Genomic DNA, 20,628 nt, shown 5'->3' on the forward strand with positions numbered 1-20,628 from the left:
CGTGCCCGTAATCTAGAAACGGACGGCGCTATCTTATCGATTATGAGTTCACGTGGGAGGCCTCTAAATAGCCCTGAGGCCGGTCACTGCCTAAACAATGACACTAGCCTACTTGTAATACATATTTTATATGTGTATTATGTTCTATCGTAACAATATTTTTTATCGACAAACTTTTGTTTTGCGCACAATGTTATCATGACTCATTGATTTGTAATCTTTCGTTATGAATGACTTTTTCTACATTATCTGCTTCAACAAAGAGAGCCATTAATCGTATGTTATGGTTTTGTACCCCTTCACATACCAAGGACGATATATACTTACAATAACATATTCAAGTAGAATATGACGATGTAGATTGTAAATCATTAAATCCTTAGATTGACTTGCATGCATTAAATATCCGAATATGAATACTTATTGATGTAGTCAATAGAGAGAAACGCATTCTTGAATGAAAGATTTATATACATGATAGTCGAAGCCTTTTTTATGTGACATAATACGGCTAGGCAGCAAACTTGTACAAGCATATTTGGCAAGATAGACGGTCGTCTGTGGCAAGTTTAAATGTTAATCCAGCTTTACTGAACCAACTGACGACTGTATATTTAAATTGCACAAATTCTCTTATAAAAAACTGCGCCTATTACGAGGCGTACTGGAAAATACTTTCGTAATACGAAAAGTTTCAGTGGCGGGGAAATGTAAAGACTTTATTTTTTCAACTGTTGTTTATGAGTACCTCATGAACAGAAGTGTAATTGTAGAAACATGGACTTGTTAGTAGTCTGGTGTTAGTGATGGATCATTTAATGCCCACGACAAAATTACGTACCCTTGCACATAAAGATGTTTTCATGTTATCACATTTGTAATGGTTTGTTAAACCCATAAAGTAACTGAAGAGGTCTGAAAATAAGTGTAAATTGCCTACGTGGTTATATTTCCAATTAAATTTTAGGGTAGCAGTTCAAAAAAAACTACGCGGAGTTTTAATATCCAGCTACAAAGACAAGATAAGGTTTATATTGCATAAAGCCCCCATTGTGCAGGTTACATTGTTGCCACGTTTTCAAATTATGCGAGTTTCATATCCGGATTTGTACAGGCTTAATATGCTGTTAAGCTATGTTAAGCCGCTTTTTAATTTTTATTGCAGAGATGCACAATAATTGATTGCAAAGAAAATTTGGAGACGTGCCAAGACAGCCAATTTTCCTGTTTCTGACAGAATAAAGTTGCATTGGAACATGAAGCTGCCAAATATTTTTATTTATTCGATTTTGATTTATCTTGCGTTCTGGTTCTATTTAATCTATGTTTCTACGTTATATTTTAATGCTCATACATCTTGATAATGGTTTACAAACAAAACAAACTTATAGACAAGTCTATAAAACAATAGATAAATAACCATGTCGTTTAAAAGAAGGTTGGGCATAAACTCTAAAATCGCAAAAAAATCATTTATGAAAGAAACTTAAAAAGTTTGCATTAGAATTACTGGCAATCACAATAAAAAAATAGACTTTGATGCCATACATAAAAAAATAAATTACTTTTGTCTTTTTTTATTTTTCGAACGGTTATATGTAGTTTTTTGTTTTTATTTTTAAATAATTTGATTTATTTTAATTTATTGCGAGAAATTTAAACATAAGTGAGTCACAGATGTGCTATTTTCATAGTACTACAGGTAAACTTAAAATAGGTCGGCACTTAGATTCGGTCAGTTGAAGGTCCCATGTTAGTTTTAACATAGTTGTGTTTTAGTTAATGTAATAATATTTAGGCGTAGGTGTGTACATATCGAGAGTGGAAGAAGGCTCGGTGGCGGAGCGAGCGGGCCTGCGTCCTGGGGACTCCATCCTTCAGGTCAACGGCACTCCGTTCTCCGGCATCTCGCACGAAGATGCTCTTAAGGTAATAGCGTATTTTTTTATTTCTGTATAACCAAAAATTATAACAGTGTGGTATTGAAACTGTATGTAACACAAAAACACTGTTATTATTATAATACAACGGGTCTTAAACGCGATTGAAAATTGAGTATTGAGTCAGTTTTTAGGATATTTAGTTTAAGACTCGTTGCATTATAATATTCTGTGTATCTACAAGTCGCGAGAGTTTAAATTCGTCTAAAAACCGATTTCTGAACCATTATTAATTACTTAACAACATTTTCATAAGAAATGATCTGTTCTGCTAGATTTTGTGGCAATACTCTTATCTGTGCTCCAATGCGCCATACATTTAGAGTTTAGATAACACAGTTGAATCCATAAATCTGTCTGTTGGTAATCCTCTACATTGGCACTCGTCCCAGTTTGAGAAAGTCTGTTTTAGACAAACACCTCGAAAGCCAGTAATGAGCAGCAATAGCATTTGTGTTAGCTTTAATATTATACTTCTATAATAGGTTGAAGTATTTACACTTGCATTATGAATGAATATAACGTACGTATTCGGTACTTGTTGATCCTGGCAGATAGTTCTGACCGTGGGCCAAACGACTGCCGCAATAGTGTGCTGAGTTGCGCCAAACCGCCTTCGCTACCGTTTAGGAGGTGGAGCTGTTTAAAATTATTTACTTCTGTACACCTGCCAAATATGGTTCGAACTATAGTTGTGCGGCTGTATTGTTCAGAATAAATCATATTATTAACCCTAATTACAGTAGGTTGAAAAAGTATTTTTAGGAAAATATTATTATTAGTGTGAATTGGTCAACAGTCCAATTTATACTATCTACATTTCTTATATATTTTAATAAACTAAAAGACTATAGGGGATTAGACTAAGTACGCGAGCGGAAACGTATGCTATTATAAACTTAGCGACAATAACGAAAGTGATAATTAAATACCTAATATTCTAATGATGCACTGGAAAACGATATTGAAAGTCTGACTCATGGGTTTAATATAAAGCTTATTAATCTTAGTTCCTGTTTCATCTATCACAGTCAAGTTAAATCGGATGTGATCGACTTTGCAGTCGGCGACATCGGGAAATATGTACAGCTCACATTTCTTATGCACGATATTAACTATTCTTGCCAGTTTCGTAATAAAATCTCCACTAGATCTTTTTAAATTCTTTAGCGATCGTAACTTACAGACACTTTTCTTTGTAATTATGTTATAAATAAATCCAAATTTAGGTTTAAATAAATGTAAATATTATTATTTTGAGTCCAGCTTAAGCAGAGAGCGTAATGCATCTCATGAATCACACGAATTATCCAAGTTTAAAAAGTATCTGAATAATAATGTACTTAACATGTTAGAGGGGTCGTTTGGGAGCATGAAGCATGCGCCTACTTTGTGAATACTAAAGAGTTTAATGGCGATATCATTATTGTTTACTGTCCCTATTTGTCTCTTATATGATACAGTTTTGTTATATTTTCACATTGGCTGTTATTTGTGTTTTTTTTATTTAATCGTGGCATAAAAATGGTTATACTCAATTAAAGTTCTCCTTGGTCAAATAACTGCAATCTTAATTAATAAGACTTAATGATGGTGTGAATATAGATGCATTAAGAACTTTTTCCAAGTGACATTTATTAAGCTTATTTTCACCTGAGCATTTGACAAGCAGCAAGCTTCACAGTCGGCTTGTGAGTGACAGGCGGACAGAAGAGAGACATTTTCTATTTCCGTGTATGTGTCGGGCACCCACGCATTCAATTACAATCTATTTTATAAAAACGGTATTTATAACTGTTACTTATTTCCGATACAAACGAATTTCTGACGATAGGTATCTTACCCCGCACGATCGTTAAATCATGAACACTCCAGTTTTTTGATAATAATTCTGTCTCATTGCAAATGTAGCTGAAGGGTTTTAGGTTTTTGAATACTGTTAAATGCGACACTTTGTTGTATGGCCAAATACCAATTTGTTTAGGTAGCCAATCTCGTATTTAGGCATATCGTGTGCGAACAACGTTAAAGCTAACAAGCATCAAACGGCGTTTTTCCGTTTCATGTTTGTTTTTTATTTGAAAGTTAATGACAGTTGGCACTCCTTATACGTTTGATAGGCATTTTGGAAAACTTAACAACTTGAACATTAATCTTTACGATTCCCGTTTTCGTAGTTTCTACATTGCGAGATATTAATTTATCGAAGATATGACATGGCATTAATCAGCACAAAATTCAGTTATAGTGTGCTTGCATAGTTATGGGAAATTCAAATGAAAAATTGCTTTGAGTCGTACAGTTGTGCGATTTATATACTTAATTTTAGTATTCACCGACTGTTTTCATTGCGATATTCTGAAAGCAACTTAAACTACTAATATTAGTCTAATTAATATTTCAAAGGGGAAAGTCGAATACGTAAGCAAAGCAATATTGACTTTACTACAACAAAGATCCGCACCTCATATTCATTGCTTAGGAACCGAGCAGAAGTTGGAAGGTCTACACCAAGTTTTATTTTCATTTCGCAAAAGTTTGTTCTACCTTTGTTTTCTTAGTAGGTTCAACTTGATGTTAGACGTGGGATGATATTGATTGCCTTTAATAATATTGTTTCACCATGGCGAGTTTTTATAGTTCTCATTAACTAAGTGCCAATATATCATAGTCACTGCAGATCCTGTTTACTGCGAACACGAAGTTTATTGGGAACAGACAGACAGACACAGCGAGAGAGTTTTAATTTTAAACATGTAGTGATCATAAATGTGCAAAGTATACGTATATTGGCCAATTTTTATATTGTATTTTTATCTAAAATAGACTACCGGTGGTGTTGGTGTATAGTGAGCGGGTCAAGCTAGAGCTACTATTTTTGCAGACGTTGTTGGACTTTTCCTTCCGCACTTCACGATATCGCTTGATTTACGATGTTACTTCCTGACATTTACTCAGACCTTTTTGCTGCACAACTTAGTTCTTCCGCTAAGAGGTGCATGGTATATGACAATTGCATTGTAAAACCGTTGAATTATTTAACCCAAATGTTGGCCACGTTACATTATTAGTTCGATGTAATCTAAGCACTCCGGTATAGTCTTTTTCTTCCTTTTTATTATTTTTGTAAGAATAATTTGTAATACTATTTATCCTTCTGTATTTTGTAGCTATATTATATACCTAAGCAAGATACGCTGCAGATAGGGCTAATACGGAAATAAAATATCTTGACACACGGGCAGCCGCAGAACAACGTGATCCTTTAAATAAATATATAAGGATTCGGATTTTTCTATTATGAGGTTCGGAACTTCGGAACGCAAAAAATAATTTTACCATCCCGGGTTATATGAATCGATGCATACTCTGGTATCTTTGCAATGTTGGGTCGTCTCCTTTAAAACAAAGGAAACGGTTTGAGTTTAATTGTAGTTCTTACTTTTTAATACTATTACGGTTTGCGGGAATACTGAATACGCCATGCCGTCTAGTATTGATGAAGAAGCGGAATTTTAAGTGTTATGTGATCTGTTTGTTCATGGAAATACTTCGATTTCGGCACCTAAGCCTTGATTATGACCCGTTCGGGCATTGCAAATATTGATTAGGGAGCGTCAGTACAGATTACTAAATGCTCTTCCATCTATAAAGAAAATGTTAACAGCGAACTTACAACTAATTATTATATTTATGTGTTTCATGATTACGGTTAACTTTTTTCCCCATCGAATATAATGTGTGTCATAGATACAAAGTATAAGTCGTAAGTAAGATAAGCACAGGGCAGTGAGAGCGCCGCGCCGGCTGGCCGGTCGTCGGCGTCGTCGCCAGGGTGACCCGACAATGTCTCCCCTCGCCGCTGCTCGTCAGCTGACATGGTTTTATCACATGCTAGTAAAATACTTCGCAAACATTGGGATGACCCTATATCTATAGCATTCGATGTGTTTGTGAAATTTGTACTCGGCTTACATTTTTATTTTAGCCGATAAACAACAATAGAAGGCCTCCAAATGTTTTATGTCGTCTCTATCCCTTTGTTGCAGCCTAGCAAGGGCGGATTTATGTCCCCTTTTCAGCAATAAGAACAGACTTAAGACATTCTTTGCGTTAGACATAATTATGCTACTAAAAATTTTGATCGTCAACTAATTTCGTGTCCTTGTGTTAGATGCTGAAGTCGTGTCGTCAGTTAACGATGACGGTGCGAACAGCGGGTGCGCTGGTTGGGCGCGCCTCGTGTTCGTGGATGGACCGGTACGGGCGGCCCGCATCGCCGCCGCCTCTGCGACCTCCTCGCTCCGCTAGCAAAGACCGCTCTATACGCAGGGTGAGCTTTCACTTAACTACAAACAACTTTCCTTCCTCATCAGCTACTTTTTTGAACAAGCGCCAACATGTTATTGGCAGCATTAAAGAGTTTACAGAATACACGCATATTGAGCGGTTTACTCTATGATATGTACCCGAAAAATAGAATGGTTGCAGTTTTTTACGACAAACTCAAATGAATTTATGCCATCATAATATTTAAGTGTCCAATTCCTTCGTCGTAAATATTTTATGCTCTTACGTATTAAGGGGGAGTTCTGAGATCATTGTGGTATGCGTATAGTAGTGAACCATGAGTTGTCAAAATGTTTGGATAACTCCCCCATGTCCCTTTATATGAAAACACCATAATAGAGCATATTTAGCGCAGTAAGCTATTCTTGAGATGTTGTGAGCGCATATTACGGAATCCGCAACCGTTCTCCTATGACCGGTTCGCCATTACGAGAATATGAGCTTACCATAAGTTTAATAATCACGATGCATGACGAGCGTACACATTTCACTAACGTTCGAACGATGCGAATATCCCGTCATTATGAATACGCCCCCTGTGTCTGACATTCTTCTTGATTAATCTGCGTGATGTACTGATTTAGATGACGAGACACTATTCGGAAATGTTCTCAGTGCTAATCGTTTGATGTTCCTGTGCAGGTCGACCTTTGTATAGAGCCGGGACAGTCATTAGGACTAATGATAAGGGGCGGCTTGGAATACAACCTCGGCATCTATATCACAGGCGTCGACAAAGATTCCGTAGCAGATAGAGCTGGACTCATGGTAATTATACTTTAAGTTTTTTCATAAAGAGCTTATTTATTAGACTTATATTTTATAGGGGTAGAAGTACTCGTAATATTGTTTGAAGAATGAAACGTTAGTATCGTTTTAACATGAGTACCTTACGGGTAGGCACTTACATTGCGCTACTTTATTATCATTATAGGACATAAAATGGATACGGTCTAATAACTCTTAAGATATACAGGTACTGTGAATATTGGTGGCTTTCTTAAACAGTAAAAACGGCGTAATGGTAGAAATATAATGTATTCTTCATATATTTATGTAGGCAATACAGTGCTTTACCGAAATATATTGAAAGTATGGATGCAGCTATAAATCTGAATCAGTCACGAATAAAATAGGTTTAATTATAAATACGCGTTAATGTGAGGAGAAAAGAGTACATATAAATTAAATTTAACTGCACTTAGTTGAATGCAATTCATTGTAAATTAATGCGACATCCAACTCTCGGGAAACTTGTGAGGCGGCGGGCAAGAGGCCTTGCGCGACGAAATTGCATCCAAGTTTATACCAGCCGGGGGTGCCGCTTCATAGCCTGTTTAATTGCTGGTTTATTTTCCATTAAACTTGCTGTATGTTGTAGGAATTATATTATACTGTTTGAATATTTACATTTGCTTCCTCTATAAATTCGTTACAGCTAGTTATACGGACCTTTACTCAACTGTAAATGATTTTCTTTAAGTGCCTTTTCGATAAAGTAATATTAACTGAATGTGGCGAGCAATATTTAATTGTGTTATCGCAAGTGGTGGTGGCGAGGAGTGGTGAAGAATTTATAGTGTTTAAGCTTGAGACTCGCCCCGCCCAGTACTTTCTGCACGCTATATCCGAGTATCGTAACTCGCATTTAAACCTCATACCTAACTCCTTTTAAACATTACATTTTGTATATATGACGGGTTTTAATTATTGAAAGCGAAATACTATTTCAGTAATAAAATCAAACTTTGTTTGTCCCCAGAACGTTACAATAATAAAAAAATATCGTGCAGGTATAATATGTTGGACATGTTGGTCTCTAACTTCACATTTGTAACATTTTCTGGTAGGTTGGTGATCAGATCCTGGAGGTAAATGGTCAGTCTTTCGTAGACGTGACGCACGACGAAGCGGTCGCGCAACTCAAGTATCATAAACGAATGTCGTTGTTGGTACGAGACGTAGGGAAGGTTCCCCACGCATGTACAGCGTATGGGGAACGCGACGCCGCGCCGAGGTAATGTCTCATATTCTATATCACACTTTACAAACAGATTAAGCTTTGTTACTTAATACACCTAAATGTATGGAGCATAGAGCTATGAACTTATTGGTTGCCTAGTCACACTAGGTTTAAAACGCACTACTGATATTTAAGAAGAAAAGTTTTGCAATCATAAAATGCTATTAACGTACTTTACACCCACACGAAGCTTTTAAGTAAACTCTTTGGCAACAACTGGCAATCATACAAAGCATACAAGCTATCACATAGAAATCTACATAAACATTTGCCTTCCCACTTGACTGATCTCACAATCGCATATTAAATCAACTCCCAACTATCATCCGCTGAAGCTGAAGTCAAAAATAATTTAATAAATTAATTTATAGACAGTTGTAGATGTATCTGCTTGTTATTTTTATTTACGCTGGAACTAACGTGTAATATAGAATAAGCGGGTGGGGCAGGCGGCGTGGAGCGGCGGCGACGGCGGTGGAGCAGAAGGCACGCTCGCTGCTGCCGCAGTGCGACCTGCCCGCCATCGCCTACTACATGGAGGAGTACGCCGCGCGGAGGCTCACGCCTGACTCCTTCCTCACCGTCATCAGGGACCTCCTCGACACGCCACAGAAGGTAATCCTAACACACAACGTTTTACCCACCAGTGCCATTAAAGTGAACACTTTAATTTAGAGCTCCAAAACGGAAGTAAATCTCAAAGAATCAATAACCTAGTATATTATTGCTCTGATTAAAGAAGGGGCGAATTTCCATTCACAGATTTGTTGCAATAGACATAAATAATGAGAGTGACAGCTACGATCGCTATTATGTTCGATTGTTCCGAAAGGTTTATGAAAATTGTTTTATTTTGTTAAATCTGGTTGAAAAACTATACTATAACTTGAAAACCAATATTCTACATATACAATTTTACACACACACCTGAAACCGATAGAGGGTAACGGGTTGTTTATTTTAGTCAATCCGTTCTGTGGGTTGCCGAAGTATTTTTATTAGTTTCTAAAATAAATTCTATTTGCGTTCGTATTCTAATTTAGATACATTTTTGCGCAGCTTTTGAAATGTTAATTTTACCAATCACAAAAATATTTATTGAAAAAATGTTGTACTCACACCATGTTCTTCGTACGAACAATTATTTGCAATTACGTTAACATATACTTTAATATAAAGAATCTAAGAGTTTTAAACTTACGTGCAAATATCTTCTGATACATAATAATGTTTGCACCTAAAATACGTCTTTAATAAAACCTTGGAAGAGTCATGACTCTATTCAATATGTACTTATACGGCGGTTGTAATTTAACAGGGCGATGATATATCCGACGATTTTCGTGATGTTGAATTTAATTTTATTATAATAATTGTGGTTAGAAGTAAAAAAGTTACTGATGAAATTAAAATTTATCAATCATGAACTGTGCAAGTAAAATAAATTATTCTTCAAATATTACCGATGATTTGATTTCTGACGACAGAACAGTTGTATTTCCAAATAAATCCTAAAGAGAAAAACTTCTATTATTAAACAAAATAGTCACAAGTTTCAGACTTAATCTTAATTGGATTTCAATCTGTAAAAGGAAAAATATCGTACATTTAAGCCATTTCGCACGTGATCCGACCTTCATCTAGTTGGAATATGACATCGGTTCCCGCGTGTTAAATGTGTATTTCTTTGCAGTACACGCTTCTGACGGAAATAAGAGAATTCATGTTACCGGAGGACAGGGCAAGATTCGACGAGCTTGTGTACAGGCGAGGCGAGGAGCCCACCGTCGAACATCATCTCAATAAGGTTTGTTATAATACAAAGTTATTGCACTAACACTATTTTACTATTTTAATTAACGTTTTGATATGTTATTGATTATTGGATATGATGACAGAGAAAATCAAACATTCTTACACGAAATATATCTGTAAAAGTAATAAGTCCAACATATAAAATTTTACACTTAAAAATTAAAAGTCAACCATGAAGTATTTATTCATGACTGATTTAAAAGTAAACCTTATTTTAAGCGAGAAATAGAAGTGAGAAAGACGTTCCGTGAAGTTTATTAAGCGACTCTCGACTTACAATGTTGTAATCTGTACTCAACCTGGAGGCACCTAATTACAATTTCGTTCTCCAGTCAGATTGCTCCGGCGACTTAATTTAACGCTGTTTTCTTAACTATTTGTTCATCTTTATTAATAAACGATTCCTCTATATCTGACGATGTTACAATAAGCTAGGTTTCTACTTGCGATTATGTTATTATGCCACATATTTCTACTTTTATATCTAAGACTAAGGCTACATACATTTGTCAGTTACACAATTAGATATCAATTTACATAAAATAATGATGGCTATTCATTCAGCAAAAACATAAGTAACTATGACACACACGCGGCACTATAAAACATACACAAAACATTACACCATCATATCACTTAGACCACACACATGATTCAATCCAGTGCAAAATCATTTGCACGTACGTTAGTTGATGCTTACAATTTGTTGGTAGCGCGGCCCCGAGCGACACATGCTACCCTCCTCGACGATGCATGAGTTGCACGACCCGGTAAGTGCACACGCTTATTTACTTGCTTAAATACACAAGGACGTACGCAGATGCTCTAAAATGTTATCTCAGAGCAGCCCATTTAAGGCTTCTTAAATATTCATACATGATTGAGGGTCGCTGTGTACGCCCCTGTCGTTGCATGTTTCATCGGTGTCATAGTTTGATTGCTTTCTGGTAGATCGAGCTTTGTTTATTATAAATGGTTTATAAATGTATTAATTAAAAACCCGTAGGCGTCATACCCCATCAACTATCATGTCTAGCCTGTGAAATGTTAAACCCTTTAGAAGTGACTGTATTGTTTCTTTAAACACTGTGCCAACGCGGAGTCAATGAACGGAATAGTTCTTCAATATATCTCGCGCTAATTTGTTACTAAGTATTATTAGTAACAATAAACATTAATCTTTATACATTTTAGAATATAATTATATTTAATAATTAGATGTATTTATTTAGGAAAAGAAGCTGGTATAATTAAATATGAGAAATGTTGGGAATTGTTCCGCGCCCGTTACGTGACAAGTGGTTGAAGTGTTGGGGCTGTCGGGTCAGGTTGAGGGTTATTGTTATAGGAGGGACCGGCGGAAGCACCCCTCGTTGCCGACCATCGCTCGCCCTCCGAGGATTCCGGCCTGGGCCTGCCACCGCATGACCATGCTTACAGGTGATGTCACAATATGACTGACCACACTTACATTCCATTCAATTTCTGTAAAGCTTTGTTCTATAGATAACAATTGTTTAATTCTCTTCGAATACGAGAAACATTAATAATAGGACATGAGTCAAACGAAACAGTTTAGGATCAGGCATAGTGGTGCGCTCCAAGCACACCTCTCTAATGAGCGAGGCGTAAATCCCTCATAGCCGGCGGGCCTCTTGTAAAGGCGCTTAAACGGTAAAGTACCATTAAAGTGCGAAAGCAAAGGCTGAGTCCTCGTCGAGCGTTCGCTTTCGTCCGCTCTTTTACATCTCACTGCGAAAATAACCCACAGTTTTCCACAAGCCCTTGTCTCAGCGCTCACTCTTGCGAACCGAGCATCTCATTGGCCGGTCGCCAAACACTTCCACTTTTATTTAGTATCCGAATCGATTGTTTTATGACAGCATAAACGTTCACATTTATTGTTACCGGAGGTTTACCGCCATCGTCATGCATCTGACGGTTATATTAAATTTACCGCTGATAAAATCCCGCAATCGATGTGGATATACATAGGTTTTCTAATAGCGTAGCCCAGTATTTTTTATCAATAATTTGAACACTAGATATTTCGGCCATTCGCTTTTCGACGTGAAGTTTATATATAATACCTTAGAGTGTAGCTAATTCAAGATAAAAAAATGTTCTATCATTCCCATTTAACTTGCAGCAAAGTTTTTATTGTTTCACGCAAAAATCAACAAAAGATTAAGCGTTAGATTTAGGTCTGTGTAATTTTTTTAACGGAAACTATTGGGAATATATATTTTCCTTTCTAAACAAATATGGTGCTGACTGTGGGTCATAATAAGTTTAAATCTCGCGTCTAGTAAATAGCTCAAGTTCCAACTTTAAACATTCAGCTTAAAGAAAATACCTATCTAGCGGAGGTGTACAATGTATTTGGATTAGAATGATATGTGAATTGGTAGAGTTATCGTGTAGATGTGAGTTGGAGGCAGTTGTTGACGGTGGTGTTGTGTGGGGCAGGAGCGGGCGGCAGTGGCGGGCGCCCACCGACGCGCCGCCGCCGGATGACGACCTGGAGCCACCACACGAGGTGATTTTGCCAGAATTACCTTCTACACTTATCAATCTATTGTCGACCACATTCACCTCTCTACGCCTTGTCTATAGCAGTGTCCTGGGTGTCACTCGCGTACTCATTCACTGGTATCATTCACTATAGACATTTCAGCTCGACCTACAGCAGCCGTAGACCTTGCTACCTCCACTTGCAGCTTTCCTTTCTTCTTTAATAATAATATTATTACTGACTCTACTAACTCTATTGTAAATGTACAAGCGGGTGAAATGACGTCGCTTTCATTTCCATTTATTTATTTAATTGCTGGAATTAAAATCGTATTTATAGTCTTTTCAAGTTAATAAATTAATTTAGTAGTTTAGTTGGAGTGGCACCTCGGCACTACCACTACGTATTTCACTTTTTCTTGCATGAGTCGATAACGGCTAGCGAGTAGAACTGACACAGCTCACAAATTATGGCCGTTATTTCCTGAATTTTGTACTTGACGGGTAAATCTGGCAAAATTGTGTAACACTTATTACTATCATCTCGCAAAGTGGTTGGTGGGAATATTGGCATTTTGTGTACAATTTATACGTTTTTGGTAATAGCGGCCAGTTGTAATTTTTCGATCCTATTAGTATAGACTAGATTGAAGTAGCGTTCTTCTTTTGGAGAATATATTTTCATGCCGTGTGAAGCTTCAATAGTTTTGTGTGATCGATAAGTATTTTACGAGAATGGAAGGAATTAGCGTGTCCGTATTTATAAAACAATCTTATACAAATGTATATATACCATGTGAAATTCTTTATGAAAAGTCTAGGCGAGTATAATATAGTAATATAATGACGTCATAATGATAACACAGTCGTTGCACGTCGGTTTAGACAAGTATTTTCGTTCTTAGTAATATCGGCTCGTTGGTCTAGGGGTATGATTCTCGCTTCGGGTGCGAGAGGTCCCGGGTTCAAATCCCGGACGAGCCCAATGTCACACTTTTTGATACTTTTCCCTATAATCTTCAAAGTTATGTTATAGATGATCAAAGGTAAATAAAGGCATTATATTTGTGCATATCAGGAAAACAAATCCTATAAATTAAGGGAAGATGAGGAGTAGGTGCTAGAGGAACGACGTTCTATTAGTTCCGACGTAAACTTATATTTAAGTTATAATATGGACTAGAAATAAGTAAAAAAATATAAATAAATAGATGATTCCTACTGAGAAACATTAATAAAATTTCTGTAATAAATTACCTAGTATTAGTTAGTATTAATTTACATTAATTCTGATGGACCACCGATTTTTATTTCGTAAATAACAAAGTGGCTTATGAAGTATATTCCTGTTGACCACTATCGGACCCCTCCCCATTGTCCAAAAGGGGGAGACAGTTTCGTCATCTTTAAAATTAGTTTCTACTGTACCCCGGAGAGCGGCCAGCAAGAACTGTTTATAAATAAATTAATAAAACATTTTTTGAAAATAATATGATAAAGCCAAGTTTTGCAACAATAAACAAATAAAGAGCAGAAACAAAACAAACAATTATGCGTTAAACAAAGGTACGAGTAAATTACATATTTTTCTCAGGAGAATTAACTTTGTTTTTATTACTCTCTTATTTATTTTTATCGCATTTACCTTGTCGCCGTGCTCGTGTTAGCTTTGCTCAGCACTTATTGCCTGTTTTCATCGACAAAGAAATCGATCATCCTGGAAAGATAAAACAATGAAAATTTCGTAACAATTCAAAAAGTATTTTATTTTAACTAAATATTTCATAATGCCTTTGTTGATTGTAATCACATGCACCACGTCTTAAAATATCTCTAAAATCCTCATAGCTTTTAGCTCAAAACTTTTTCATTTGTTGCCTTTTGCACTCGATTGCCTAAAGAAAATTTTATAAAAGTCAAAGCAAAGGTCATTCGATGGTAAACAAGGTTGATCTTACGATCCAATGGATTTATTTACTGTGGCAATCAATCGTCTTTCCACTTATTATAAGATATTTATTATCCATACCGAATAATAAAACTCGTGTGAATTTTATACACATCTAAACGAGATAAGCCTAAAAGTTTAAAATAGCTTATTATTATTTTAAACCTGTGTCGTCCCACTTCTGGGTAAAGGCCTCCCCCATAGGTTTCCACTGTCATCTAATAACTTAGTTACACAAAAACATTTCTAAGGCTACAAGTTAACTAATTCTATTAATGTCAATTTATCGCAGTGCCGGGGTTAAAAGCGGGTGTTTATGGGTGCACTGTGGCCCGCACACATCCGGTTTTTACCCCACATGGGTTGACATGTTCGCCGATAAATGGCCCCTTTACAGCAAACATAGCTGGTTTAAGCGGCGTAATTTTATTAAGCTTAACAAACATTACATTATTGATTATCTTCGCGCCTGGCGTATCGTCGAAAAGGCTCAATCCTCGTGTAAGCAACATTTTCAGTTTGCTTTCTTACCGTAATTTAAATTTATTTTACCGTTTTAAAATATTTGGATAAATAAGCAGTGAAAAATTTATTTTTTACCTATAATAAATTGGTTTTCGTTCTTGTTTTTAAAACACATTATTAGATAAAACTTACATACTGGTTGAGGGTATAACATTTTATAAAATAATAAAAATATGAAAATATGGGTGAAGAAGGCTTGGATTTCATTTAATTAATAACAGTTACCAAGAAATCCAATAGATTTTTAATACAGTATTGGTTTTTAATAACCTTAATTAACCTTCAGAGGGTTTAGAATCGATTCGGTGAAAAGGCTATATTTCATTACGCCGTTACTTGTTCAAAATTAATGAGCTATTATGGTTTACAATCCAAGCCACCTGGATTGATGACGTGAGAAATTCACAGTAGGTAAGCTCTATTATTATGGTTTGACGTCATAAACGTAGTCTGGTGTATTTATGCTTAAACAATTACTTGGATTTAAACAAATACCTTGCGCCGTGCTAAACTCTAATCGCAGGAAATTTAATTATTACGATCGAAGCGAATAATCAAGAAAGCGTTATTCATAATAAATATAGGACATCTTTTAATAAACGAACCTCAATAAGAGCGGGGGAAGTAAGAAAGACGGCGGCTTTGATGAAAATGAGCTTTATCCTGCCACAATATAATTAATTAGGAAATGTAACTAAGTATACGAACAATAATAGAGGTTTCTGAGTCAAATGAGTCCGATGGGACTTTGTTATGGGAATATGCTTTGTTTGTCATCCCTCGTTAAACAATACCCTGTACACATAAATAAACAAGTACTTATTATTCTCCCTGCTCCAAATATACAAGGATAAATGGACGTTTGTTCCTTTGTACTGTCTGTTTTGATGTTATATGAAATAAGTCGTCAAATTATTCTCGCGAAACACACAAATCCTACACAGCTGAAGAATTGTACAGCTTTGGAGGAAGTTATAACAAAACACTTGAACTTTTTGTTTTTTTTAGTGAGATATATTATAAATCTAATACAAATTTGTCATAATGCACACCTACTATGATATCGAAAAATCTTAGTTCCTAAGACTACGACAATCGTCCGAGAAGGTAATAAATGTGACACTCACTGACCGTGGTAATATCTTGTGTAGACGAGATTTCTTAAAAATATTTCCTACGCGTATTTGCCGCGGGTGCGTCATAAAACCTGAAGTTAAACTGGGAGCCTCTTAAACAAACCGTGGAGCTACACCGGGCGGTAGGGCGGGCGCGTCCCAAGGGCGGTTTAGGGCGGTTGCAGGCGGCTTGTGAAAATGATATCAGTGCACGCCGCGCCGGCCGGACGACATGACGTCGCGCCGGCGGCGCCGCGTCGCCTTCCGCGACTACGTGCCCATGGACGTGCGCGCTATGGCCAAGGTACACTCTCATATCAACATCTACCTGTGAATTCTTATTCAAACTTTACAAACCTAGGTGTAGTTATATATAACCCCGACATTTAACACAACGGTTTGTTAATCAGCTTCATTGTTAGTCAACAATCGTTGCGCTTCCATTATGATAAAGAAACGGAAGTATAATTATACATCTATTTACAAACCTTTAACAAATGTTCCTTTTAAGATAATTCTATAGTGTAGCCAATTTAACAAATTGCGATTGTCTGTATACAGTGATTTTGTGCTTATAGCTTTTCGCGCCTTTTGTACTAAACAGGAACTTCCATATTCATTTTCATAACATTGCTTAAAATAATGTAGTTATAATAATTATGTCTGTATGCCTCATCTTTATAGTAGAATTTGTGTTTGCTACACTGAATAAGCGCCTGGCATTTTAAAGCCGCAATGATTGTGAATGTAGGCGCAACCTCTACTACTCACTTTAATCTGTTCGTAGGTACCATTACTAATTTGTTTACTAGGCATTTATCCAAAATAGATTCTTTAACGTTTTAGATGACAAACACAAACACGGAATTCTTTCAACGATTTCGTGAGGATAACGGTCGCGTTAGATCCCACAGTGATATGTAAATGTTCTAGTATAGCTTTTATTCACAAAGATGCAACTTCGAAACAAGCTCTCGGTTATCCTGCATAATTGATAGATAGGTTCAAACGACCCGGCTTACCCTTAACTTGTATTATAAAGTTTTGTCACAGAGGAGGAAGGGCCGATATTAAAGTTTATTTAAATACAGTATAATAGCACTTTATTACGCAAACAACAGATTAAGCAAGAAAAATTAAGCATTTCACAACTTGTCAAAGGTGCTAGTTTATTTGAGGGCAATTTAATAATCATATATCAGATATGTCATTAATAATGAAGCATACTTAAAATATAATAATAAAAACAGGTTAGTCATTCCCACGGCCTTTTTCTCTTGGAGTGAAAACCGTTACCGCATATTCAATTATTAACACATTTTAAAACGCACTCACGCTTAATGTCATGTAGAGAATGTGATGTAATACTATAGCGTAGTGAATTTATTAAAAAATATATTCAGACATAGACGCTTTCGTAAACCAAGATAAATATAGAGCAGTCAGGTGCGGCTTAAAAGATAACAATCGTGCTTAAGAGATGTCTCTCCGCTGTCTAAGAACACTATGGGCTATTTTCTTCAGTGCATGCTTATGGTTTTCGTGATGAAAGCGGTAGGTGCTACTGCTAGGCTTAATTATGAGTACAGTGCGGTTCTGATATGACGTACACGAAAGAGAGACAGTGGCATTTTGAAAATTTTTGCAGTCATATTTCATGTATTATTAAGTTCAAAAAAATATAATTGGTTGAGAGTAAATTCCAAGAAAAAGACTAATAGTACATCTAGCTGGCTTGTCATATGGAGTTTTCTTATAATAATTTACTGTAAAAATCAAGATATATGTGCAACTACACTAAATATAATTAACTTGTTTATTTCATAAGTTCTTTGCATCTATTAATAACAGTTTTTAAGGATATAAGGTTGTTTTATAGAATTGCTCCGAGGACTAACCGCATTGTGTTAGTTTAAAAGTGAACGTTAACTATCTGATAATACGTACCACGAAGAATGTGTTTACAGTTTAGAACAGCTAAGATTACGGAACAGTTTAAAATATTGTTCATTAAAGTCTTTTCTCATACGTAATGTTTATTACTCTCGGGTATTAAACAGGGTTACGTAATAGGGTTTATTTATGCCTTTGCTAACTTTTTATCTAAATTAATTTAAGTGTAAGTAATTTAATGTAAGTTCCAATAACTGCTCAATAATCCTGAAAATGATTTTGTAGTTTATTAATCATCTACTTTTAAACAATCATCAAGGAACTGTCATCTTTTATTTTAGTTATAGAATCAGAGTAAACTGAAGTTGTTTTTAATTTTGTTCAAATTGCGTATTGTTGCCAGCTAAAGAAAACCTTTTCCAAAATGGTGGACTAATGTGTAAGATTTGCATATGTGAAAATTCTTCAACGCATTGTGAGTTGTGGGATAGATTTTCGCTAGCGATCGCGAATAGGGTATTTGAGCATATTTTTTTTATGTATGACTTAAACTCGAAACTATCTTGTGCTTATACACATTATTTAGGGTTTGCTTTTGTTTGTTCATTATATTATGACGAAATACAACAAACGTGCGTTAACACGAGCTTTTCCTACTTTTTCGTCTAACTTTTCATTTTTATCAATTGCGTGACCAGTTATTATGGAGGTCAATATAAAACTCAAGCGTTCAATGACTCGCTGTGATGTTAGTGCGTCCCTAAAGGTGGCACGCAAGTGTCCATCCACGCACCTTACAAATACATTGTTTTAATCTTTTATGATATTTATTGTAGAAAAGGCGTTGGTATTTATCATTACGACTATTTACTCGCAATGCAATCATTTTTCGTACCTATCGCATTGTTTGTAAAAATTGTTGTGTCACGTATAAAATCTTCCTCTTGCATCAAAGGAAAACAAAACATGCCTTTGTTTTTGGTACCTACTGTTTAGATTTATAAGGTAGTTGTCATAGCGAGGCACTATTTCGAACATTTAAAGATCACACCTGTGCTTTGCATGCTTTTGATTATACAATTACATAGATTTCTATTTGGTATGTTCTTAAGTACGGATTGAATTTGTTACATCTTTTAGGATAATGTAACATTATCTTTTAACTTATACAATTAAAGTTAAGGGTCTAATGAATCAAAAAATTATCTACCCTGTTGCAGGAACGTATCGGCTTCAGTACCTTTACAATAATCATTTTTAATAGGTTCTGAGTAGTGACTGAGCGGCTAGTAGAGTTGACTGAAATGGGACTTAATTAAAGATCTGTTTGTTTTATTAGACATCATTTGAAGGTGTTAATGAAATATACAGATAACAACCCCCGTACGGTATCGGCGCTACTCGAAACTGTGCCAACATGCAAAAATAGCTGGAAAATCAATTGCAACGGCCAGACAGTTGGTTATTCCTCGCTCTGCAGTTTGACCGCGAGTCTTCTGTGTTTCACATCACCGTGCCTGCGTTTTGTTCTAGCATTTTTTTTAACCAATAACAACTTGCATTGATAGTTTTCTGTAGTCTAGATATAACTTTATCGTGTGCATTTCATAGTTTGGACGCTTATCTATATCTTTCTTGCGTGTAAAGTGTGATGCATGTTTTGACTTGTGAGTTTGTGGCATCTTGTGTATTGTATTTAGCGTAATCTGAATCTTATAAGAACTGCATATGACTGGTCTGTAAGAAACCAATATCTTAGGTATATTGCCTTTAATATGTAAAGAATAAATATATACAATATATGTGTGCAGGAGTACGAGGAGGAAGGTCGGCGGTCACGGCGCCACTCTTCCCCGTGCAACTCACGAGAGGGCAGCACCACAGCGTTACACACGCAGCACTACGATGATTCTGTAAGTTCTAAACTAAATATTTTTACACTAAGTAGTTTAAGTTATTATCTAGCAATTTGTTTTAGGTAAAACGTTGCGGACGCTTTATTATCGAGCTAATTAAGGGTTGCTGAAATAAACTTAGGAATGAGCTATGACTGTTTATAAAACCATCGATAAAAACTATAGGTAATATTTATTTTTAACAAGTGTCTTACAAGAGATAAGAATGGATACGCTACAAATAGGTAGGTGAATACTGAAGTTTTTTACCCAAAGATTAGTTTTCCTACTTCGTTGAATTTTATGTTTTCTTAGGAACATGAAAGAAGGGAAGATACATTTTCATTTCATAGGGTTAAACAAATGCTTTGGTTACTGACGAAAAAACATAGAAAATAATATCTACGGAATTCATATATTTTTATGCATTAATTTATCTACGTTCTTAACTACTTGAATATTGGTGTTACCTATTCTACTCTGACTTTTTGCCAGTCTGAGTGTTCATTAGCCTTACTTGCGAAGTAAAGACCTTAACCGCAATGTTGAAGATTTAATACACAAATCGCACAAACGTTACGTTCCAATATACATTAACTAATGTATTGTA

At 35.8% G+C, this 20,628-nt stretch overlaps 1 protein-coding gene and 1 non-coding gene across 4 annotated transcripts in view; both read left to right on the forward strand.

Annotated features, from left to right (window-relative positions):
* dysc (whirlin protein dyschronic) overlaps window positions 1-20,628 on the forward strand; it is a 64,198-nt gene that overhangs the window by 23,265 nt on the left and 20,305 nt on the right. The window contains exons 6-15 of one of the 3 annotated variants that reach the window (XM_076136429.1): window positions 1,799-1,929; window positions 6,115-6,273; window positions 6,933-7,058; window positions 8,141-8,307; window positions 8,745-8,928; window positions 10,007-10,120; window positions 10,842-10,898; window positions 11,477-11,568; window positions 12,598-12,667; window positions 19,935-20,036. In XM_076136429.1, the coding sequence (XP_075992544.1) occupies window positions 1,799-1,929; window positions 6,115-6,273; window positions 6,933-7,058; window positions 8,141-8,307; window positions 8,745-8,928; window positions 10,007-10,120; window positions 10,842-10,898; window positions 11,477-11,568; window positions 12,598-12,667; window positions 19,935-20,036 (1,202 nt within the window). The remainder of the gene's footprint in view (window positions 1-1,798; window positions 1,930-6,114; window positions 6,274-6,932; window positions 7,059-8,140; window positions 8,308-8,744; window positions 8,929-10,006; window positions 10,121-10,841; window positions 10,899-11,476; window positions 11,569-12,597; window positions 12,668-19,934; window positions 20,037-20,628) is intronic. The other 2 variants (XM_076136428.1, XM_076136430.1) reach the window with 2 other exon arrangements.
* Window positions 13,555-13,626, forward strand: TRNAP-CGG (transfer RNA proline (anticodon CGG)). Its single transcript has one exon. It is a non-coding gene; the product is annotated as a tRNA-Pro (tRNA).

This window comes from Anticarsia gemmatalis, chromosome 3 (genome assembly GCF_050436995.1).
Source record: "Anticarsia gemmatalis isolate Benzon Research Colony breed Stoneville strain chromosome 3, ilAntGemm2 primary, whole genome shotgun sequence".
Taxonomy (NCBI): domain Eukaryota; kingdom Metazoa; phylum Arthropoda; class Insecta; order Lepidoptera; family Erebidae; genus Anticarsia; species Anticarsia gemmatalis.